Source organism: Lepisma saccharinum, chromosome 14 (assembly GCF_977018435.1).
Source record: "Lepisma saccharinum chromosome 14, izLepSacc3.1, whole genome shotgun sequence".
Taxonomy (NCBI): Eukaryota; Metazoa; Arthropoda; class Insecta; order Zygentoma; family Lepismatidae; genus Lepisma; species Lepisma saccharinum.
In genome coordinates, this window is record NC_139242.1 from 62,531,875 (window position 1) to 62,557,701 (window position 25,827).

General features: G+C 36.0%; 1 protein-coding gene across 6 annotated transcripts in view; it reads left to right on the forward strand.

Annotated features, from left to right (window-relative positions):
• The window catches only part of trio (trio Rho guanine nucleotide exchange factor), an 820,581-nt gene extending 795,162 nt beyond the window's left edge, over positions 1-25,419 (forward strand). For 5 of the 6 annotated variants that reach the window (XM_083135769.1, XM_083135773.1, XM_083135771.1 and 2 more), the window contains 8 exons: positions 3,987-4,213; positions 5,259-5,757; positions 11,403-12,057; positions 14,354-14,966; positions 18,316-18,454; positions 19,452-19,654; positions 22,365-22,560; positions 23,878-25,419. In XM_083135769.1, the coding sequence (XP_082991895.1) occupies positions 3,987-4,213; positions 5,259-5,757; positions 11,403-12,057; positions 14,354-14,966; positions 18,316-18,454; positions 19,452-19,654; positions 22,365-22,560; positions 23,878-23,949 (2,604 nt within the window). In that variant the 3' untranslated portion in view covers positions 23,950-25,419. Of the gene's footprint in view, positions 1-3,986; positions 4,214-5,258; positions 5,758-11,402; positions 12,058-14,353; positions 14,967-18,315; positions 18,455-19,451; positions 19,655-22,364; positions 22,561-23,877 lie in introns of those variants that run through there. The other variant, XM_083135774.1, reaches the window with a different exon arrangement.
• Positions 25,420-25,827: the final 408 nt, after the last annotated feature.

The following is a 25,827-nucleotide window of genomic DNA, read 5'->3' on the forward strand; positions in this document are numbered from 1 at the left end:
AAGGGAGTGGATGGCTTCAGTGTAGAAACTCCTGGGTTGCTTTCAGATCCAGTTTTCCACAGTGCTCTGCACTTCCTCGTCGCAGGTGAACCGTTGATCTTTCAGTGATAGTTTTAAGGGGCCGAACATATGGAAGTCACATGGGGTAATATTGGGTCTGTATGGAGGATGTGTGAGGACTTCCCATTCAAATGTTCTCAGCAGGTCGAGGGTCTTCTTGGCCACATGTGGCCTAGCGTTGTCCTGGAGCAGCACTATTCCCTTCGTGAGCTTACCTCTGCACTTGTTTTTGATGCCATGTTTAAGCCTCAACAACGTGTTGCAGTACCGTTCAGAGTTCACTGTTTCACTCCTTTCCAGCCAGTCGATGAGTAGAGGTCCTTCTTCATCCTGCAATAAATTTGTGAAGCATGTTCGCCTTCTGGGTGAAGCAATTGGATCACAGCTCTCTGCGCTGATCTGGAGGAATCCATAATGCACCTGTCCGTGCAAAACAACTCTCGCCAACTGAGGAAACAGCAGGCGAAGCCGTTCGGTACACCTTTTTAAACTGGGACAAACACCGCACCATCTATCAGCAAACATATTTACCTTCTTCGTTTAGATACAACGCCGCTACAGCAAAGGTCTCATTTTCATTTTGGCATGCCTTATACTAACAAAGTTGTACCGGACATCTACTGACTAGAACTATTTTGTATGAGTAGAATTAAATAACAAATAAAAGCAAACAAAGCATTTTTGTGTTTTAGCTTGCCATTGTTGTATTATTTTTCCATCTTTTCATGTATACAACACTCATTTTCTGTGAAATGTTGAGCCATTGAGGTGCATCTCATCTTCCTCTGTGCAGTTGGTGTGAAAAGTGTTCTAGTAGAAAGTATTTTTTGTGGTTTCTTTTAAAATTTGTATCTAAAGATACAACTTTGAGCTGAAATGTCTCATGAGCTACCATATGGTTTTATCTTTCTTTGTGATTTAAGATTTAACCATGAGATAATGGGTTGTTTTCCTTGGTCTTAGTATCAACACAATGAACGTTGTTGTCAGCTCTAAATATCGTTATTTTATCTACGAAATTCATGATAGCTGTCACAAATGATACCTCGTTCAGTTCAGTATAGATCTGACTGTAATATCATGCTAATGAAAAACACATGTGTGTTTGTAATTAGAAGGAAGATTAAAAGGAACATTTTTCCAGTAAAAATTAAGTTTGCCCCTATTCTCCTGAGACACCACTGCAACTTTAGGGTTGGAAATGGTACCAACATATACAAAGAACATATGCACTTATTGTTATTACTTTCTGGAGAAAGAAATATACTGGTATGTATTGGTCTTTTCACTCCTTGACCTCAAACAAAGGAGGCTAGAAGCATTCACATGTGCTTTCCCACTTCTGCAAAACCTCTCCCAAAAATTTAAATATTTTCCTCCCCATAACTTTGCTCCTCTCCCCCCTTTTTAGTCCCTCCCCTCAGTGTTTGCTTAGAAAAGTAAACTAAGTGCACATGTCATGTTTGCACTGAATAAGTGATCATCTAGTTGCAAAGTTTCTGTTTCAACAAGAGAAACTGTGACAAAGTTAAAAATCCATTTAGAAACATATGTAAAAGTCTATCCCTCCTCTGCCATATGACTATGCCAATGATAAAATTAGTAATGAAACTTGAAGTGCAAACATTAATTGAGACACAGCCCCAAAGTTGCAAATTTGCAATTGTCCTGATCAGACATTTAGGGTTAATTTTTTATTATGGTTTTATGTATGATTCACTATTCTTGCAGGGGGGCCTCCCCCATGGCGCAGTGGTAGCGTCATTGCCTTGTAATCAAGGGGTCCCGGGTTCGATACCCGGTGGAGGCACAAGTGGTTCGGATCCCACTTTAAACTGTAGGTCCAGTCCCGATTAGCCTTACTGTGCATAAAGTGGACTTAAAACACCAAATCAAACCAAACCAAACTATTCTTGCATCCTTCAACAGCAATATTTTACATTAGGAGAATGTAAAAATTTTACTCAGTACAAGTTTGGTTTGCATTAATTGGAACAGTTGTAGCATATATGCCATGGTCACAAATTGTGAACATGTTTCAGTGGTGAATAGTGAAAGAACCAAAATAACTTGCCCAACTATTATATTGGGTTAATTCATAAGTTTGTAGCATTTTTTTCACTGTGGCAAAAGTATTTTTATTTTATACTAATTTGAGATGAAAACAAAAAACATAAATTAATCAGTAATATATAGGGGCATGCATATTTCGTTTTTGACGAAAAAACGAAAATTGAAAAAACACATTGTAGTGTTAATTTTTTATGTTTTTGAAAGGTGTGAGATGCATTTTGTGACCATATTTTGTCACGAAATAAGGCGAAATGAACTGCAAAAAGCAAAAGTAACTCTTAAACACGAAATTCAGGGTTTATTCACCAACGCGACACCTTCTGAGGTCTGAATTATCCTGAGAGTTATGCAATTCCCGGAAAAATGATTATTTCTGCTGTTAATATTGGAGCAGCAAAAATGGACTCCTTTACACAGAAATAAACTTAATACTCTGATAACTACATAAATGTGCTATTAGAAGTGAAATGTTAATTCTGTGGAATAAATGTAGTTTTTAAATCAAATTTAGGATTATATTCACAATTTTAAAACCAATATGTCTTTTTATATACCACTTTTCATCCATTTTTTCACCGCTATAACACCGATATTTTATATTATTTACCGCTTTTGAACCCGAAATTGACTCCGTTTTTGTACCGAAATTTTGCTTTTTTATTTACCAAAAACATGTGCCTCTAGTAATATATTTCCCTTCATTGTCTATGACTGTCTACCAACGCTGGGCCAGTTTCTCAATTCAACGTCTGAAGAAATCAGCTGATTCAGAGTTAAAAGCATCGTCAAGCCAAGTTTGAAGAACATTTTCATCACCAAAGGAACTTCCTTGAAGATTGCTGACAAGGCAGCAATCCTAGGATGCAAGATTGGGGGGAGTAAGGAGGATGTGGAATAACTATTCAACGAAGCTCCTGGACAGCAGCTTTTGTCATGTTAGCGGAATGTGGGTGTGCATTATCGTGTCGCAGCACTTGATGCAGTCTTCGTGGCCTACTCGCTGATTTGGTTGTTTTTTTTTTAAAGTGTGCACTATTCTGAACCTTACCCATGGAATGCAAATGTCACACGATGGTTGAATGGTCACAGTTCACATCTCATTTGCTAATTCTCGAATCGGCTGACGTGGATTAAATAATTTAAACTGTCTTCATTAAAACCTGATGGTCTTCCTGAAAGTGGAGAAACGCTTAAGTCCAAAATGCCCACTTTGTAATGGCAAAACAATTTTCTTGCCCTGCTTTCCCGTTGGCATTTTCCCCGTACAAGGCACAAATGTTTCGGGAAAGTTGTTTTTCCATCCACTGGACACTTGTTCTTTAACCCATAAATAACACTGTCATTCTTCAAATCTGTAGAATTCAATGTGTATTCACAAGCACAACAATGCCACTCCAATTGATGAACATTAAACGATAAGCAAACTCCTAACACTGCAGTGTTGCCTTACCAAACACAAATGCTACGAACTTATGCATCAACCCAATACACCAAGTTACAGACCAAGTCAGAGTTTTTAAGTGTCAACTTGACCATTTGATAACCATAGTTCGTCTCTGAGGCTGTACCCTATTACAAATGGTGACCATTCAGGAGAAGTTCCTCACACAGAAATCGGTAACATCTGTTCGATCGCTTTGAAATTTTTAATATTTTTTTTCAATTGCTATGCAAGTTTGTGCATATGCCAAAAAACTGAGCTGCTGTGTGATTTGTTGTGAAATGCAGTTTGATAAGTTATCTCAATAAAATGTGACTATTCTGTACAACAGATCACTTTATCTGCGGTACTGCAGTACTGCATCCTGCTGCAGGTGAATGTAATGCTACATGATATTTTCTTTGTTTTCCAGTTAAACAAAATGTGCCTGGAAGAGAAGTCTGATGATGGTGACCCTTGTAAGTTTCTCATTCGCTCAAAAGACCCGTTGAAACCCAACCTGGCATACGTGTGCCAAGGATCCTCGAAGGAAGAGAGAGACGAGTGGATCATGCAGATCAATCGCATAATGAAAATGCAACACGACTTCTTGGTTGCCATACAGCACCCACTGGACTACCAGAAGAAGGGCAAAGAGGTGTAAGTATTCCTTGACATGGTGTGGTTACGTGGATTGTGTTGTATGGAAAAAAACATGACTCGCTTTTCCCCCAGCACATGGCAGGCTGACAGGAGGTTTGTAAGGATGGAAATGAAGCTTGGCAGGGAAAAACCAACTGAAAGTTTTGTTGTCTGTTTTTGTTTTTGTTACTCAAACAGCTTTGGCTTCTTTTTGTGTTAGCCGCGATGGAGGAACACTTACTTGGAACATCTAGGAAATTCTATCCGTAGCTTCTGCCAGTGTGTGTTAGCTGAACATCGGTCGATATCATACTCCAGGACTAGTCTTCAACTGTTTGTATATTTAGAAAAAATAATAAAAAGAGACTTTGAACTGTGTTGTACGTATGTGTGTATGTTTGTACATAATAAATACCAAATTTTGAATATCATAAAATCAAGAATATTATTTTTTGGATAGAAAATGTCAACATACCTCCTTACCAGTTCCTTTCACTCTCTTGGCCATTAGAAATATTAACTTACTGAAATCGGTACCTTTACTTCAGGGACCCAATATTTTGGTATTTCAGTATGTTAATATTTTGCTCTTTTGTTATGATTGTATATTGTATGTATTAAATACTGAATATCTGTACTCAGAATTCATAACCAAGCAGCCCTATACTACGCTATAATAATTAATATTAGTACTACGCAAAGGAAATTGTGCATTTCTTTTTTTAATGAGAGAAGCTGTTGTAATTTTTTATGCAAGAAAGTGTGCCGTTGTCATTCCAGTTAAGTCAAAGATTATTTTTCACTTTGTTATGTTTATTTTGCAGCAAATGCTTCATGCTGTTAATCTAACATTTGTGTTTGTTTTTAAGCAATGCCAGAAAACTTTGAAAGAATTTTTCTCAGCTGATGTTTGTTTTAATCTCTGCAGTACATGCTCTGGTGTTGTTTTTTTAATTTCTGGCTTCTGCTCTCGCTCTATTTCTTTGTTTTGGTTATTGCTAATTGATTTTGTTCCTCAGTTTGTGTGTTTATTTAGTTTCTTCTTCTTCCCTCTCTGTCTTAGCCCCGACTTCAGCTCTGTATGGAATCCCTCATTAAGGAAGACAGTTTCTCAGCCAACCACGACACACGCTGTCTCTAAGCATATGGACCAAGCACAGAAGGTGCGCAAGCACCCTAACCTTCAGAAGTCGAGTACCATGCCTTGTGAAAAATCTGCTTACGCTTCCGATAGGAACTCGTGCAGCCCGTCCTGTTACGGGAAGCAGGGATCCCAAAGCCCCTCCTTGCCCAATGACAAAGAGCACAGAAGGTCTTTCTTAAAGTCCGGAGCTGCCGAGAAGCAAACTAGCCCGAGTCCTACTAAGCCAAAGTTGACCTTTTTCGAAGGGTTTCGGAACACCCTCAAGAACCGAACTAGCAAAGGTGAAGTCTCTTGCCCCAGTGAATACGATCTGCAAAATAGTGGTGCTCTGAGAAGCGTAGGGGGTGTTGTTGTAGATGCCTGCGAAAAGGACTTGAACATAACTCGACGGTGGTCCGAGAGTGGCTCCCCGAAATTGGTAAGGAACAAGAGTTGATGAATAAAAGCGTAGGAATGCTTCCTTTCCACATAGCTTCTGGCATTCTCTAAGGCAAATTCTCTCTAACACACTGATTTGGTGATTGCAAAAAAGAAAAGAAAGAAAAAAATCTGGGACACTAACTATATGCATGTTTATATACCTACAACCACTGCTACTGACTTTCATGGATATTGCTTTCTAATAGTGTTGAATGCTGCTGTATAGCAAGTATATTGTGGTCTTCAGATTGACCTGTAATTTCCCAAAAAAATAAATGCCAAGTGTATTGGACTTGCTGCCTCTTCTGTATCTGAGAATGGATTTTCTAGCCACAGTTGTTTGTTCATAAAAACTGAAAAAATGATGCATCGCTTCAATGAATTTCTAATCATGGGTAAGGGATAATTTTGTTCTTCCCCCTTTATTCTTGTTCTGTATTTATACTAATTGGTTTAGGTTCTCCCCTATAGAAGTTTCCTTTGCACTCCTGAACAGCACATGCACGTTTTCTTTTGTGTTATTACTGGAATTTGATTTTCATCTTGCAAGTGTATTTTGTTGGTCTGCATGGGAGTGTCTTGTTCCTTTGATTTTTCTTAACCGAGTGGTATTTAGTGCATGGATGTGTTTCGTGTGAATGTACATTAATAATGTTTTTTCAAGGATTATTTATTTATGCACGCTTCACGAATCCCACTTTTATTTTTTTATTAATAGCCACACAAACACACCCCTCACAAATTAGCCCCCTTCCCATACGTTTTGTATATCATCTGTTAAGTTTGTAGTATCCTTAAAATGAGGTCCTATGCAATATTATATTAATATATCTTGCATATATGTATTTGTTAAAGCTTCAGTGTAATAACAGTTCACAAAGTACTATTGTTCCAGTATTTAATAATATATATGGCAAATTTATATTATGAAATCCAGGCCAGTGGATTTTTTAAAGGATGCAAAATTTGGTCCCCTCTTTGGTTCTTGATTGTAACACAACTTTTCAACGTTTTTTTCCAAGATTAACGATTATAAAATATATTGTCTTACCTACATGTCAACTGCATCACTATTGTCATTACATCTTTCTACGCACTGATGTATTTTATTGCAAAATTTTAGATGCGAGAAATATTTTTAAAATTGATTTTATCATTTATTGTTTAAAAAGTATTATTGAATCAGCCTGTGATGAATTTTTACTTTTCGTTCTTTAATTTTAAATTTTTATAAGTTAGTATAGCAAAGCAAAATGTCAGTGACTGTTTGCTTTCAAGATCTAACATGTGTCTTTCATGTCTTAACTCATTTTATCCAAATCACCATTCTGGGGCGAGTCTGTTGTGTGCAGACTCCCTCACATCTACAGTCTAAGCTTTCCAACTTGTGGCAAGTTTTATTCCAAGCAATTATTTATGAAAAGAAAGTGAGATCCATTTGTTTTCATTGCCAACCTATTTATTTTAAAATTCCATCTTGTGAGTTGTTATCCTCTTGCTTTCTTGATTCAACCATACAAATGATTTACTAAATTGTTATTTTTGCAATTGTGAAAAACACGATCACGTGCTCAACCCACAATCTCTCCACTAAACGTTCTGGGTTTGAGTGCTGAGGCTTAGGTATAGGAGTATATTTGCGTTTGTCACTTAATCATCATTCATCCTCATTGCCATGATTAACATAAAACAGGTGAAAAAGTAGCATAAAGAAGCTTGAAAAAATTCAACAGTTGTGTAGTCAATAACAGCTATGATATATTCAGAAATATAATAAACTTGCATTTTTGTTTAGAAAAAATAAACATTTTATTTAGTCAGAAATACTGGTGTGCTTGGAACAGCATTTTAAATTGTGCTCTGTTATTACATTGTTTTAGTGAGGACCAGAAATAAATTTTAAGTATTGTGTATTTCCAAACTTTGGAACCATATATTTCCTTAAAAAAATATGTGTATGCTAAGGATATGATAGCAATAATATAGCAATTTCTGTTTGCATTTCAAGAGTGGATGCATAAAAAGTATTTTATGAAAAGATTAGTTTATGTATCAACATTTTTTGACATATTTAATAGTTGTGGTAAAATCTGACTTAGCTTGTAGCCAGAGAGTTAAATAGCACAAAACAGGACACAAACTTAGGTCCCTTAAGTCCAAGCATTTCACCCCTTCTCAAAAGGTCATCATCAGGAAGAATAAAGTTGAGAGGAAATTCAATAGTGTCTGCATTTTTTTCCTTGATGATGACCCTGAAAAGGAGTTGAAAGCTCAGGCGTAAGTTTTTGATGTGTTTCATGCTTTCTTTTAGTTCTCTGTTTTTTTTTAAAATTCAATATTTAATAGAATTAAAATTAAGGCACACATGACTTATTTTTCACTCAAGCTCTACCATACATTGAGCATGGATTTACAAATGTATGATACCAGTCTGTCCCTACAGTAATCTGGCAATAAACTGATTCTCTGTGTACATTGGAGATGTTTTCTAGTGCCAATTCAGAAACCTGTAACATGTCATTTTAAAGTCACGTGGCTTTCTTTCAAATGTGTGAAAAATAGAATATATCTGAAGGATGGTGATTGCCTTGCTCTCACAGTGCCAAGGATACATCAGTCAAATCGAATAAGTCAACCAAAATCAATAATTCCCACCCATAAAATGATGATAAAAAAATAATAAATATAATAGTATCTCCTTGTAGTGACAGCCGGCCTCTGTGGCAGAGTGGTTAGCATAGCATGCCACGATGCCAGAGGTCCCGGGTTCGAATCCCAGCCTGGGCATGAGTGTTCTTTGTGAGTGTTCAATCATCACTCATCCTCATCTTTGGCGATTAGCCAAAAGGGGCACAAATGTGAAGTAAAATAAACCAACTCAATCAATCAGTCCTTGTAGTGACAGCAACTTGAGACAGAAGCATTCAGTATGCAAAGAACTTGTGATGTTACTTAATACGATCATATTCAAATCTTCATAATTCATTTTATGTTGTAATGCTCACTTAAACAGATGAAGAGGTAAACTAGTAAAATCATTGCCTGTTTCCAATTTGTACCAGAAAGACTACTCCGGTAATTTGAGAACTATATTTTTCGCCAAGTAATCTTGTGGCAGTTCATTATGTGGTCTTCCAGTGTGGATTTCCACATCTACTAGAAACTGCCTCAATTGTTCAAAATGTTTGATGCAGATCTGTGTTGATATATTTCAATATTTTATCCATCAGATAGTCTATATTATTTGGGTTTGTTCTACAAGATAGGGCTGGATCATTTTGAAGAATGTTGTGTGCAACAACACGAGGTTGCACTAAAAGCAGCCTTTTCCATTTGTTGCCATACTTTGTGACTATCAACAACTTTTCATCATTGTCTTCCTCATCCTCATCAATATATGCAGGCACTCTCTCATCAGCACTTTCTCATAGAAATTCAAAACATTCGTTACTAATACCTGATAAGTTGCCAAGTCATTGAAAAATAATTGTCACCAATCCACCTAAAAATATACTTTCAAATGTTGTAACATTTGCTCTTTCAGAGACTACATTAGCTTGTATCAATCAGAACATAGAATAGTATGCAGTACACACCAAATTCAAATGTTACTCGGACTTAATTTCTATGGCAACTGAAGAAATAGTATCTTAATCTCCTTTATCTCTGTGGATGCACTAAAACGAAATCTCTCAATCTTCAGACTATGCTTAGAAGGCAAATAGAAATGACAGAAGCTTTACAAATGGGATCTCACAGGTTCCCGAAATACAAAATTTGTAAAGGTACAAAGTATTTTATGAAAAGATTAGTGTATGTATAAAGCTAAACTTTTGCACAGTGAACAAGTAGTATGATATCTTAGAAGTCATGAATATTCAGATAAATCAACTGAGAAATGAAATGACAAAATACGATGGGGATTTTCGGAAACCCCAGAAATGAATCCTTTTTTTTTTCCTGTTGCCACAAAGGCTCATTTTGTGCAGATCTGGTCAAATGGAAAGGAAGTAAATTAAGATTGGTAGTTTTTTTTCTTTTTGGAAGTTGTACGTATGCATTTTAGATCAAAGTACACGTGGAGTAAGGCCAAACATTTGGTAGTGTTAATTTAAGCCCACTTTTATGATCAGATGAGTTAATTGGGACTGGACATACAGTTTAAAGTGGAATCCAACCCACCACATACAGACACTAGGATCAAATATTGGATGCATTGTTTTCAGAGTAACAGCATTACCCACATTATCCCCTCCAGGATAATAATAATATCAGACCCCTGCAACCAAGATGGGGAGAAACTTTTCAGATCAACATTAAGAAGAATTTTGAAGAGCATGATAACAATTACTTTAGAGCAAGATTAAACGTGTCTGTTGAACTGTCCATACATTTGTTTAACAGTCCATGTAGAGGAAATGTTATTTTATTTCTTCTACCTCTGTATCTGTCACACCATATCAGTGGAACAATGATTACCATGAAGGTAACCATTTTTTTAACAGCTGAAAATCATGGAATCTCTGATGTGGCAATATGTGTACTTGTCACTTACTGAGTTTTGTGTGAACTAAATAGATTCAGACTAGCATAAGGATTACATAAAATTTAATTTGAGATAAATACAATCTAACCACTGCAAATGTCATGGATGTTTGCTTGCTCTTAACATTCTTAATAATAAAGTACTATTTAAAACACTATTTTTTACACTACACATTGACATGCATACAACTCACATGTTGAAGAGACATTATATGTATATACACACACAGTTTGTAAATTTGTTTCAAGGAACTGGCTACAGTGTAGATATCCTATTCATACATTCATAGGTGATGGTCTTATAACTGGTATTTTTAACCCTATACTATTCTGGGTGTTAGTGAGAGTTACACTTAAAAAGAGAAATTTGCTGTACATTATTTTTTCTTCATTTTTTTTGATGGTGGAAGAATTAACATAATTGGTAACATCGCAAATGCCTTGTAAATGCTAGACCTCATTGATTTAAGAACGGTACAAGAAACTGACAGAAGATCATTGTTTTTAGAACATAATGTATTTGTAATTTCTTTCTGTACCACCACTTATTCAATGAGGTCTGTCAACACAGGTAAGTGTTTTTTTATGTGCATTTATCAAACAATATGTAGAAAATGTCTAAATAATATGGGACATCACCAAATTAAACCAATGTTGCAGACGTTTAAGGTAAACAACATTTGAAGATTTTGTGTAGTGTATCAATGTTTAGCCATATCAGAGGAAACCTAACAAATGGTTCAACTCTATGAATCAGTGGAAAATGCAAGCCTTGCAAGTCTTTTTCATCATGGAATTATTTAGTTGATAAAATCACATAATGATCACCAAATTAGTCTTAAGAAACAAAAAGAAACTGCATTCAAATCCTGAATATGAGATAAGAATTTTCACATAGTGTTCAATGTAGAAATCTTCCGGCCATGTCTAGTCAGGGCAGTCTAGTTAAGATAAATAGAAATCAATTATAGGTTACCAGATAACTAATTTTTATGACAACCACATGATTTGTTTTGTTTCATGAAAAACTTGTAACTTTAAAAAAAGACATTCAAAACCTGTAGGTTTGTTCATGTTTAACATTTTTTTGCCTTGTAGTATGAAAGTACAACGCCACCAGTGATTCCTCCTGGCACTGTAGTGAAGGTGCTAGCAGATTTTCGAGCAATAAGAGAAGACGAAATTACAGTGTGCAAGGGCGAGATGGTGCAAGTGATAGCTTCCAATCAAACTCGTGGCTATTTGGTGCATCGTCCAGCGACAGACAGTTGTCCAGCAGCTGAAGGCTGGATACCAGGACATGTGATACAAAACGACCCAACCATTCTTCGTAAGCCTTGGTCTTTCCGCTTCCGCAAGCCTAGTTTCAACCGAAGGGAACGGGAAGTGCGAAGATCCTTTGATTGCCCCATAGTAATTCAGTCCCCTCTGTCTGCGCGAGCTGATGGTCACAATATGATTCCTGAGTATTTACCTGAGTTAAAATCAAAATTGACTGACCAAACTGTGAACCTTGGGGGGAAAGCCATTTTCCAGTGCCAACTGTGTATGAAAGGTGAGCCCATTCTTGTGTGGAAAGGTCCTCGGAATAGAACTATAAGAAGTGGCGGGAGACACGAAGTAACTTTAACGCAAGAAGGAACTGCGAGCTTAGTGATAGACAATTGCCAACCATCGGATAGCGGGGAATACAGCTGTACGGCCACCAACGATGCGGGAAGTACAACCACGGCAGCCATCCTCAATGTGCTAAGTAAGTAAAAGCTATTTCACAAGGTTAAATTGTATATGTGTGACCCATTATTAATGTGTATAACTATCCTCAAATTGTTCCATTGAGAATTTTTAAAATCATTCCCACAAGATTTGGCGAGCAGATATGTAGATTGGAAAGCAGGATATAGTTTAAGAGCCTTCTGAAAACATAAAAAAAATGTATCTGAAATAGTAGTCAGCAAAACTGAAGATACAGGGTTCAAACCCACATTATTGTATCTGTTTATTTTGAGAGGGAATTTTGGATTTTATTGGGAATATTTCAATTTTTTATTTTCCTTTTATGTGAAAACTGCCTTAAAATTGATATTTTGCCTTTGTAAAAAATGGGGATCCTAAAGGAAATTCCAATGTTGTGCATTAACAAGAAACATCTTTTGGGGGGGGGGGAGAAGGAATCCCCTCCATACAACCATTTACAGTAATAGTCACACATTTGTAATACGAGTATTTCATTTAGCAAACTTATTACTGCTCTCAAATGCTATAAAAAATAATTGCTGACAATACATCCAATAAACTATTAGAAAAACTATGAACACAATATTTTAAGTATTTGTTTTTGTTGGTTAAAAGAGAGTAATATTATGGCTGAGCCGATACCAATGCTGATGCCTGGTATTTGTCAATACCAATACATTTTAATGTTTCATGGGGATCTGCAAAATGTTATTCAACACTTTCATGGGATCTATTTATCCTGAAAATAATACAAAATTCTACATTTATTTTTATTTTGCACCAGTTTTGTGTGAAAATCTGTATTTTGTTATTACATAATATGTTTTTGATGTTCTAATGTAATTATTAAATATTTTATAGCAAAACTGTTGGTTTGGAGTGAAATACTTACACACTACTAATATGAATCAATATTTTGATCATAATGGCATTTATGAAATCTTTTCCTGGTAATGAAAAGTACTTTAAATCAGCAACTACATAACATTAATATCCAAATTCTCTGGGCTGAACATCTTGAACCTTGAGATCCCATCCCATCAATGAACATGTCAGTGGGCAATTAACAGCATAAGAAAAAGCTTATCTCCTCTGAGATAATCATCCTCCAAGATGTCTAAAACCAACAACAAACAATGAATATAGTGAGTGACAAATATTACAAGCAATATATTTGATTGAATTTCTTTCATCAGTAAGTCAACATGTTTGTTGGAAATCTACATTAGTTACGTGTGTGCAAGTATTTTGGCAAGGAACTGCTTATGAACAATTCTACTTCATAGAAATGTTTCAGCGAAAAATGCAGGCTTGACCAGGACTTAAACATTACTACGTAGTACATCTCCTGTGTGTGCCTAATCTTCAGTTTCCCAGAGATGACACCTTTTTTTTTTTAGAAAGTAGTTTTCTCAATGCCTTTATTATATTTTTTTTTATAGAGCTGAGTCAATACTGATGTCGATGTACCAGAATGTATCTGTTGCAGTTGGATTCCGGCCGATACTTTTCTGGCATTTTTATCTTTTGCAAGGCTGCTCAACACTTTTGCAGAGTCCAATTATAATTATCATGGAAATTGTGCACAATTCAAAGTTTCCCTCTATTTTGTACCAATATTGTGTGAAAACCTGTCTTTGTGATTACGTAATGTATTTTAATATTCTGATGTAATTCTTGAAAATATTTTGAAACAAAACTCTAGTAAATTGATGCTTATAATAGAATACTCACCCACTAATATTAATCAGTACTTTTAATAACTTAATTGTTACAATTTCAAGCATCAGGATAAGTATCAGTGGGAATCTGAAAGAGTATCAACATTGGTTCAAAGTGATATCAGGTCAGCTCTAAATTTTTTGTTAAAATAAACTGATATGATGGACAACAAATGTTTGTCATGTTTTCCTGATCATTGTACTGTTTTATTGACATCTAGTATGCGTGAAATGTAGGTAGAGCCAGTGCAGCCCCTAGGTTTGACATGGGTGTTTAAATAAATCAAATTTTCTGTTATTTTCATGTGCCATATGGTTTTTTTCTCCTCCAAGTAATGCTGTCCATAACAAAGGAATACAGTCACGTAGGTGGCCAAGTCTGTCTCAGTGAACAACATCCATTCGTCAGTTTCGTCTATTCTTCATTCATCCACATTGTCACAATTAGCCAAGAGAAACAGAATAGTGATGTCAAAATAGGTAAAATACAGTAATCACCAAATTTGTGTGCATTATTTCATCTACACCATTAGAAAATTCACTTTGATTCTTGAAAATGTTTGAGTCACTAATATACTTTCTCATGTCTAGGTCCGTGCGACACTCCTAAGCAACCACGAGTACAGGCTGTGACTGGTACAAGTGTGCGTGTTCTGTGGGAGGGAGATCCTGCGATCAGTTACCGTCTGGAATTCTGCCAGCACCGTCTGGGTGAGTGGTTACCAGTTCAGGGAGGGGCCATGATCCGTGGTCTGTCTCATGTTGTAGAAGGCCTCGTTCCTGGAGAGACGTACAGTTTTCGATTGTTAGCTCTCTGCGAATCGGAACCAAGTTTACCAAGCCTCCCGTCACCTCCTGTTACCATACCTCAAGGAAGTCCCCTTCCCTACGCCTGCATAAGGAACAGAGGCAACAGTTACCACTCCGAGGAAGATGCTAGTGAAAAGCCTTATTGGAGAAAAAACTTTTCGAGGTTTTATATTGAGATCGGAGATCTCGGTCACGGAAGATACTGCGTTGTTAAAAAGTGCCAGGAGAAATGTACAGCAAAGGACATGGCTGTGAAGTTCGTTAGCCGGAGAAAACAGGCGATGCAACTGACGGAGGCAGAGTATGCTTTGCTGACTAGACTGGACCATCCGAACATCGTAAAGTCATATTCCCTGTTTGAGACTCCGGTAGCAGATGCCATAGTCATGGAATAGTAAGTATTTCTATATCTTATTCTTATTGTAGTAATTGCTACCGAAATGAAGGTATATACTACTTCATACTTTCAAATGATTTCTAACACTGGCATGCCCAGAATTTTTCAAATAGAGTGCAGGGAGATATGACTATGAGGTCGGGTAGTCATATATTTGCCATCTTTACTAGCATTTTACTCATGTGTGTTTTACAAATGCCAGGCTAAAAGAAGGGTTATGACCCTAGAGCATGCCATTGATTTCTAATCATTAAATATGAAGTTTAACATGCTAATTTCCTTGGACTATAAAAGTCTTGATTGAACCTACATTTTTTGTTTAAATTTCAGAGATAGGTTTTATGGATTGGAATCTTATATCTGTGAAATATTGATTTATTTGGTGAGAATTTGGTTGTGCCAGCATTCAAGAACAGGTATTGCTTGTATTTAGGCAATTACGATTCCCAGGATACATCTTTTTGCTCAATGAGATTTGAAATTTAGTTATCTCATTTATAATACTAGTCAACATATGTTCATAGGTAGCAAATATCAATAGAGATTTGAAGTCTGCCTGCCATCCTAGGAACATAAACAGAGACCTAAGTTGTGATGAAGCTAAAGTTGGAAGTTTGATTCTTATTTCAGTCAGAGTGTTCATTAAATCTTCAGTAAGTTAGTGTGGATGTATTCTCTTTGTGGTCTCTAGGAGCAAGAATTGGGCAGCTGGCAAAAAATAGTGCTGTTCCAAAATCTGTGGTGCAACGCTAACTTCATCTTTGCAATATTAGTGATACAAAAATGAAATGACAGTAGTCTACTTTCCTTTGGAGCTTTGGAGAGAGGGTTGATGTTCAGACTAGGCAATGCTGCATGGTGAATTTGCTACATCGTGTGAGGGATCTAGATATTCTGTGCCTTTCCGTAGGGTGACCAACTTTCAGCATTGAATTTATGGGAGATTTGGTCACGACAAATTTTGTGCATTTTTAGCAGCATAGCATCAATCCAGCAAATGTTAATGGAATGGATAATATTAATAAAAGAATTAATTTACATTTTATGTAATGTACAGGTTACGAAACAGGATAAAAATTTACAAATTTGCATGTTTCAGTCCTAACCTATATGTATTGTCCACTGATGCTGCAGAACCAAGCATCTTATATAATAACCCGTAGCTCTACAGCCTGTAAGGGATGAATAATAGTTTTTCTTGTATGTACGCATTGCTTGCATTATAGAATTATTAGAAAACAGTTTTTCTTTGTGACGTTTCAGGAGAACACACGCTCCTTTCATCAGACATTTATTTTCATTTTGACTAAATATGGAGTTATAACAATGGTTAGTAATTTTTTAAAAAATTTAAAGAATCCGTTATATAGTGGATGTTGTCAATGTTACATTGTTGTAATACAGCAACTTAACAGTGAAAAAAGCCATCTGTTTTATTTTTATTTCAGATTTTTTTTAAAATTATGAATCCCAAATTTCATCAGGTAATTCAAATTCATCATTGTATTCACAAAGTCTCTTGATGTTTTCTGTTACATTAAATTTTAAAGATGGTGGCTTACTCCATTTGTGAAAAAGAAAACTCCATACTGGATCTATGTTACCATTTTCATTATTTAATTTATTCCAGTGTTGTTCTGCAATGAACAATGCTTCCCAGACATTCAACTCTGTGTTTCCCGTTAATCTGTTTTCTTATGCTTGTAATAACCATAAACTACAGGAAAATAAAAAAATAAGCCTGTAAGGGCCTTTACCTATCTGCAGACTGCCAGTCTCCCTCCCACAATCCTACGTAGAGGTGTGGAGATCTTCAACCGGTAATTGGGTGACATGGGGTCAGCAAGTTGAACCCTCAGCTGTTATAGGATATTTCTAAGACCAGATTACGCTAATCACTCGTAGCTCCCCAATTTCCTCACGATGGTGGGTTGCCACTGGTCCTATACAAAGGCCGAAAACCCAGGCAGACTCGAACCCATCCTGTCCCATAGTCGGACTCCAAAGCACAGCACCTTAGATCGCACGGCCACGGAGGAGGACACAATTGCAGTCAATTACTGCAAGGTTTAGGTTTTGTTGTATGTCCCACTGAACTCTTATCATATCAAAATTAATTGAAATTTCAAGATCAAGATTGTATACAAAATAGAATGACAATGTGGGAATCGAGAAGATCCACTCTCTAATATGGGAGTTCCCAGGAAATACAGGAGAGTTGGTCACTCTGCTTTTACCATATGTACCACCAATTCACTTTTTTCTTTCTTTCTATATTAGTTATTTTGTATTACTTTTATACGTCTTGGGTTAACAATGACAACAAATAAACTGATGAGATGAATGATGTTGCAAATACAATGATACATCCATGCCTTATCCAAGGTTGGAACCTAGAACCTGTGACATTGTAGCATGTTACCCAGACCAATCCACTATGAAGGCAGCATCAGTGCATTTCTCTTCAGACCTAATTTCTTGGTCCCTGTTTCAGCTTGAATCACAATGTTTGTAAGCAAACTTAAGAGGAAATTAATAATTTACTCTATGCAAATATATGCAAGATTGTACAGGGTGGACCAAAAGTCACAATTTTATATTGATATAGTAATTATTGTATCCGCTATTGTACATAACACACAAAACAACAATCACCTTGGAAACGCAAGGTGGTCAACCAAACACTTGCTGCCACAATGTGACTTTTAACTGTAGCATTCAGATCGGCCTCTGTCAGAAAACAGATTAATTAATACCATATAATATATGAGGAGGATAAATATTTCTGTCAACCTAGGACAACTTTATACCTCAATTTTGCTTGCAAATAATGCATTCTTGCACTCAGTATCTGGTCATGACTTTAGGCACATGGTGTTAATACAATTTTACATTGGAGCAATGCTGAAGCAATCAAATTAACAAAGAATAATATTTCATACCGACATGGACATCTGCAGGATTTTTTCAGGGAGGGGCAAGGAATGTATTTTTTTCCAGGGGGCGGGGGTGCAAACAAGGCACATTTTCCCCAATAATAGTGCTGTTCCCTTAAAAAATATTCATGCAATAATTAACACATATTATTGTGGCTGGAATGAAATTATATGTGAAAAAAATATAATTTTTTGTTGACTTTCATTTTCCAGGGGGGAAGCATGCCCCCCATCTTGTCTCCCCCCCTTTACGGACGCCCATGCATACCGAATGCAAGAATACAAGATCTGATGTGAACTTAGTACAAAATGCAAAATTTAATAAAGACATATTCAAGATTTGTAAATTTGGCACAAATTTTAGTATTATATGTTCACAGTAATAATTTATTTTCCTATCTTTTGTACAGTGTGAATGGACCACTTCTCTTCCCATTTGTGTGCAGATGTGACGAATATGATGAGCTTCAAGTGTGTTACTATATGAAGCAGTTAATGTCAGCTGTAGCCTATTTGCATAAGCAAAAAGTCTCGCATCTTGACATTAAGGTAAGCTATAGTCTTAGGCTAAAGTTGACCACTGATTTCAGTGAACTAACTGCAGTAGCTTAGTGGTTAATGCACAGTAGTGGGGAATCAAGTTATCTTGGGTTCGAATTCCAAGGCAACGTAGAACAATGGGAGTGCTAGAGCACTGGCACAGAGTGTCAGTCCCGGGTTCATGTCCTGGTCGAGCCTACATTTTTCACTGAAAAATCTACATATGCAGAACAGGTTTTGTGTTTTTATTCTGCTTTCTATTTAATCAGTTTGGGTTTCTGTTGATATCTATTGGAAACTCGAAAAACTTCAGTTAGGGAACTGCTTGAAACAAAATGCGAACTCCAGCCAAGAACACCAAATACTATATGCTCCACGAAATGTTTATTATTTTGAGTTATACTGGTATACAATATTGGTGAGTGTTTCCTCTCTCCTCTTTCATAAAGCAAAGAAGGAGAAAGGAAACACTCGCCAGACAAGTGAAAAAATTCGAAAGTTACTTCCGGTTCCGTCTTTCTCCTAACACTGATGATGCAGCAATAGTCTGCGAAAATTCAATTTTTTTCACTGTCTGGTGAGTGTTTCCTTTCTCCTTCTTTATATTTTCAGTTGGTATAAAACAAAAGTTGCATGTATTTAAAAATCCAATGATATCTAATGTTGTTTTTTTCCAAAATCTATTTTGGAAACCTGCTTGGAAAAATGTATCATGCATTAGAACTAAATTCTTAACAAAGCTACACTGGAACATGCTGCACTATAATCTACAAATGAAAAATAGTAGTTCCTTCAAATCCATTCCAATATGTCCTCATTTCTAAATTGTTCTACCTTAGCTAAAATTATTAAAGCTTTGAAAACAAAAGTGTATCACAACTAGAAGAGTTTTATATCGCATTTAAATTTCTGCCAGGTCAGTGTGTGTGTGTGTTCCATGTAAAGTCTTAATTGAAATTTATATAAGTTATTGTGCTAAGAGTTACTCTTTTTTTGCCCCCAACAGCCAGAAAACCTAATGGTAGAGACTTCAACCAGTTCTCCACAACTGAAGCTCATCGACTTTGGTGATGCTGTAAGAGTAAGGGCAGTGGAAGTTCCACCACCTGCGAATCTGGAATTTGCTGCTCCTGAACTTGTTCTGGGAAAACCTGTCGGAACTCCAACGGACATGTGGAGTGTTGGGGTCCTTTTGTATGTTTTCCTAAGGTACGTTTGATATTTGTTTATCAATTTCTCACTTTCTACAATGTGCCGAGAGTACATATCTGGGTGCATACAAGGATTCTTTGTCATATTCTGTCACATCTTGCCCACTGCCAAAAATTCTAATTTTCTTCAGTTGTGATTTTTTATTTTTTTTACCAGCCTCTGTGCCAAGCTTGTAGACAGAATTGACTCCACAGGGTACCTTGTTTAACATCACAATTATTTTTCATAAATTTGTTGGAAAAAAAAGTTGTTTCTGTATGTATGCATACATACCTCCTCCTAGATTTATATGTATATCTAGTAATTTTTCATTTTTTTTTTATTAATAGATTTTTTTCACTTTTTGGTGTTATTTCATCTTCTTTCAAATACACTGGAAATCATTTATTTCAATGCATTTTTAAACTCTTCAAGTAAGTGCATAATTTTTAGTAACACAGTTCATACATTTTAAAAACTATTAAACAGAAAAAAAAATGACAATTAACCCCTCAATGAAACATTTATTATTCACTATATTATGGTAATATATAAATGAAAGAATGCTATAGATTTAAATTGGAATATTCCATTCATGTCCATAAACATTCCAAACTTATTTATGCCAATGAACTTACTTCCATTGTTCATCATTTCATGACCAAAAACAAGCTGTTTGTAACAATTTTTGAAATACTGGAATAAAGATCACTTTCTCCAACTCCAAACCTCTGTGAGGTGCTGTAACGGTATCTGCATTTCTAGGCATTTTTTTTCATCACTGCGGTGCTAAAATAATAATTTTTGTTTGTTCATAGACTCATGCTTTATGTGGTTATGGACATTGTCAATCAGAGATGCAAGGGTCCCGGGTTCGAATCCCGGTCGGGTATGGTTGTTTGTGAATGTCCATTTTCATCCATTTCATCATTTCATCACTCATCCCCATCTTCGCAAATTAGCCAAGAGGCACAAAACGCGAAGTAAAATAAACTAAATCAATCAATCAATCAATCAATCAGAGATGCAGAGAATCTTTATGTATATTTTTAAAGTGCAATTACTGGTATGTAAGTGAATTTTAGTATAATACAGAGCATTCCCTGACATTCGCTACGAGACTCTGCAGCAAGCGGCCCGGCGTCAGCGTTTGTCTTTCCCGGTGAACTGGGTCCGCGACAGTTGCTAGAGTCAGCTATTAAAATTACAGTTTTCATATGTTGAAAATTATGTCCCTCTGCTGCAACACATTCCTGGCATCTCCGAAGGAAATTGGCATTTACACGTGCCAGTTCGTCTACTGTAATTCTCCAGATTTCTCGTACAATACTCTTGTAACTCACGGATGGTGTGCGGATTGTCTTTGTATACTTTATTTTTTAGATTTCCCCATTTTTCTTTCCACTTTTATTCAGAACTGACCCTGTTACTCTAAACTTTTTTATGAGGTTTGATATAGTGGTCCTATGTGAACACCAGGACGTTGCAAAACGTCGTCGCACTTCTCCACAATTCCTCTTTCCGAAGTAACACTCGACAAGATAAATCCTTTGTTGTAATGTAAAGGCTGAGTCTGGGCCAAGCATGTACAAAATATTATTCTTTGGTTTTGTATACAAAATATTTAAATATGCTCACTAATATACACACAAATGTTTTTTTTTCCCAAGTACTGATTTTTATATGCTAGCACTTAATATTATACAGAGCATTTCTTGACATTCGCTAAGAGACTCGGCGGCAAGCAGCACGGCATCAGCGCTTGTCTTTCCCGGTGAACGGGGTCTGCGACAGTCTTTTTTTTTCGCTCTCCCTGCCTTCGCTCTCTTCCCCTTTCTGTTGACGTTGCAGACTAATGCCAGTATAATCCTCCCTCGGAAGTTGTGTTGTGTCGTGTCCGTGTTTGAACATTGTGGCTTAATATGGCACCACAAAAGTTTACATTACGACAAAGGATTTATCATATCATATCATGAAGAAACCTTGCTCGTTCAATACAAGGGTCTCCCTGGTGGTGCAGTGGTAGCGTCATCATCTTGTAATCAAGGGGTCCCGGGTTCGATACCCTGTGGAGGCCCATAGTGGTTCGGATCCATCTTTAAACTGTAGGTCCAGTCCCGATTAGTCTTACTGTGCATAAAGTGGGCTTAAAACACCAACTCAATTAATCATTTAATACAAGAGCTTGGTGAAGCATATCTGTCGCTGGTTTTTATTATCAGCACAACATATTTTTATCCTATTTATTGGAGTCCCTCTTGTCTGCAAATCTTACTAATATTCATATAAAGAGCAAAGTAAAACACATCTAAATGCTAATATCACTATGCCGTTAATAAACAATGTTATTATTAATCGTTATTGTTGTTATTAACCCAAATGGTAGAAAAGCAAATAAAATAACCAATAAAAAACTTATAGATCATTCAGGTGAAATGTGTGTGCTTCTGTTAATAAACAAAAAATATCTGGGTACAACATGTGAAGGAAAATTCATAAGCTGGATCACATATGATAATACTTTCAAAATATGACATGATTGTACACAAATGTACCTCCTTCTTTCAAAATATTTTTCAAATATTTACATGTGCAAGAAGTTTTTTTTTTTTCATGTTTTCTCTTGATCTCTTTTGAAATAAGACTATTGCTCACACAAAGTATGGAGGGCAGGAGGAACATTATTTTTATTTCTTCTGGTGTTGATTCTCTTTTTCTTTTTTTCCAGTGGTTTGTCACCATTCCTGGATGATTCTGTTGAGGAAACAACAGCGAACATCATCAAGTGTGACTTTTCATTTCCGGACGAGTATTTCGACAAGATTTCAAATGAGGCTAAAGATCTGATTGGACGTCTGCTAGTATTAAGTCCCTCCCATCGAGCCCTCCCAAATGCCTGTTTAGAATCTCCATGGTTTAAAAACGTAAGTGAACTGAGGGAACTTGCTGTATTCCTAATGCTCCACAGAGATGTTTAAAAATTGTTTAAACAGATTTTTTATTTATATTTAAGGAATAGAAATTTAAGAAGAATTTTTCATTCAAATTATGCTTCATCAAAAGGAAATGTAGATTTGATTGTCCATTAAGGTCTGTCTTGAAAGTATCTTGGCACATTTTTTAAGTTCTCTGTGTTTTTACGTACATCATATTCAAGTTAATATGGTGATGCCTCCTTTTACTCAATGAGGGTATAGGTTCGAATCCTGGTTGGGGCAAACTTTGGTTGTTCGATTGCACTTTAAACTAACAATCTAGGATATCCTATCTGAGCATATGGTGGGCTTACAAAATTAATCGAGTTAGTACAGTGAAACTTCAACATACTTCACTTGTATGCTTTCCAGATTGGGGCTGTAGAGCTTGAAATTGAAAATGTAAAATTTCATAATGAAGATTGAATCTTATTGAAGCTGTGAAGAGTTGAAGAATGTTGTTGTTTTAATAAATGTTTGAAAGGAATAGCTTTTTATATTTTATCAAAGTTTTGCTAATTGTGACTATATTAAAATTTCAGATTAGTACACAATAAAAATTATACACATACATGCATGTCATATCAACAATTTCTTGGACAGTATTCCTAATGTTATTCAAAATATGGAATGGCCATATTTTTTGCCATGTATTGTGTCTTTCACAGCTTGCAATCGGTGGGTTAGTGTAGAAGACTGAATCAGGTGGAAGCTTGCTGGAAAATGTGAGATGGAAATACAATATTCACACTCATAAATATGTTGCCATATCTAAGTCTCGTTAATAATATTGTGATTGAATTAGATTATTTTACATCTCCTTCTGCCACTCATAGCTAATCACCACGATGTGGATGAGTGATGGCATGATGATATTGATGAAGGAACACTCACAAAGGATGCCTAGGCTAGGATTCAAACCTGGGTCCCCTGGTGTCATCGCTCTGTGCTAACCACTCTGACATGGAGGTTGGCAATGGAATAAGATGTCCCGAAATTGAGTTCTAGTGGTGGCACTATGTACTGTTCGAGTCCCACTTTAAATTGCAGGTTCAGTAATGATTAACCTAACTGAACATGAAGTGTGTTTAAAATGCAATGGCCACAATATATTCATTCTTACATATGAAATCACACAAAGTACCACAGTTCATCCATCTACCATATTCAGTATTTCATTAACACAACTGAAAGTGTAACGGTCTTAATAACACTATGTCTGAGCATCTGCAGTTAATACAATGCATTTATCATCTTCTATAACAGGTAGAGAAAAGGTGCAATATTCCATCGTCGCGGCTTTCTGCATTCATGGACAGAAGATCACCTCGAACGTAGAGTTACTGGTCTGTGCAAAGTGAAGAAGAAGAAAAGAACATTTTCCACATTTTTTATGGAGGTTGGATTGGATATGTGCCATTATTCCCCGTAAGGTTCACAAGAGAAACAAAAAGAATACTTTTGTTTGTCAAAGCATGAAGTTTTCCTAGTCTTCTTTTGAACAGATGAACACATTTGCAATTTTTTTTCGCAGTAATCACCGTCCTAAGGAGACATTAGAAAACAAGGAGTAACAGAAGATGAGTCCTGTGATATGTGGGTAATGAATCTCCCAACTTAAGAGTTGACATTTCTTCAATTCGCTACAGTTGAAGAAATGACATTCCTATTAGAATTGAGAGAAGTGTAGTAATAATTTTTTAAGAGCACTTTTTTTGGGGTAGTTGCATAAATTTGAAGGAAGAACCAAAGATGTTTGTGGTGATAAATTGCGAGCCTTAATTTATATTTTCTTAGTAGCCATGCATTGAATTTACCTTGTAAAAGCATTATGGTGTACTCTGATGCTAAGTATGTAAATGCAAAGTAAGTGTGTAAATCAATGTATGATTGTAGATGGAATATTTGATAAATTTAGGTTCTGTTCATAGAATAATTTATAAATTTTGTACAACAGTATGTTCAAAAAGAGACGAGATTTAACTTCTGCTGGAAACAGCATTTTGTAAGTGACTGAAAAAATGAGAGTATAAATTGGTACAAATTAAACCTTACAATATTGTGGTTAGGTGAAAAATATTTTGATGGAAATCTTATTTAAAATTCCTGTGACGAACAGCTTGCAAATGGCATGGGTTTTTTTCATCACATGGAACCTAGCTGACTATGCAGTGTTAACACAAACCAGTATAGCAAAATTTTAAAATAAAAAAAAATCCAAAATGTAAACCTTGTCATTGGCTTTATTGGTGTATTTTATAGGGGGTAGGGAGGGTCATACCAGATCGAAGAATCTAGAAGTATTTTTAGTTGCTATGGAAAATAAAAGTGTGCTTACAGGAATCACAAAATTACATGAGGGTGTTGTGAACACTTTCAAGAAACCTCTCGAAGACTGCTTTCATATATATTCTTCCACTGTGCAAATATGGACGCTATTCTCATTTGTACATAAGAATCATATATGTATATATGTGTATATATATGTAATACTTTGACATTTTCATTGCAATTTCATATTTTTCGCTCATCACCTTGTAAATGAAGTGCATTTTCACGAGTGAAAAAAGGGAAGTGTGGATTAGTGTGTGGTATAGCATGGAAACAAGAAGATCTGAGCACTAATAAATAATAATAAGAAAACTTTTGTTCCAGCTGTGTACCTGTTGTGTAAATGTGGTGTGAGAGAGAATCAGTCATCATACAAAGCTTTACAAAGGATTCAACATTTTGTCTGTACAAGTATTATAAAAAGTGTATAAATTATGTATGTAGAGTGCATTATGTGCAGAGAATTAAAGATTTGTGATGCCTTGTAGATCAATTAATTTTTTTTCAAGATGTACTATTATATAATATTGTATGGTTACTGTATGATCCCTTCACTGAATAGTACTTTGTGAAATCTTTGTTGTGCATCGCTAGATTCTATGAGGGTGTTGCTTTGCATGGAACAGTAATCTCGTGAATTAACACTTGTGGCTGAAATGCACCATAAATTATATATGAATGTGCCATTTGGTGTGAAGATATTTTTAAGGTGCAAGGTGGATGCATGCATGTGAGGCTTATCAAGGTTGTGAACTGGATCTCTGTTGTTCCTTGGTGCACACTGCTAGCAGCACTGCCATGTTAACTCTGTTACAAATGAATGAAAAATGGAGCAATTAAGATAAAACCTGGGCCAAGTAACCACAAGAGTACCATCCTTCAACA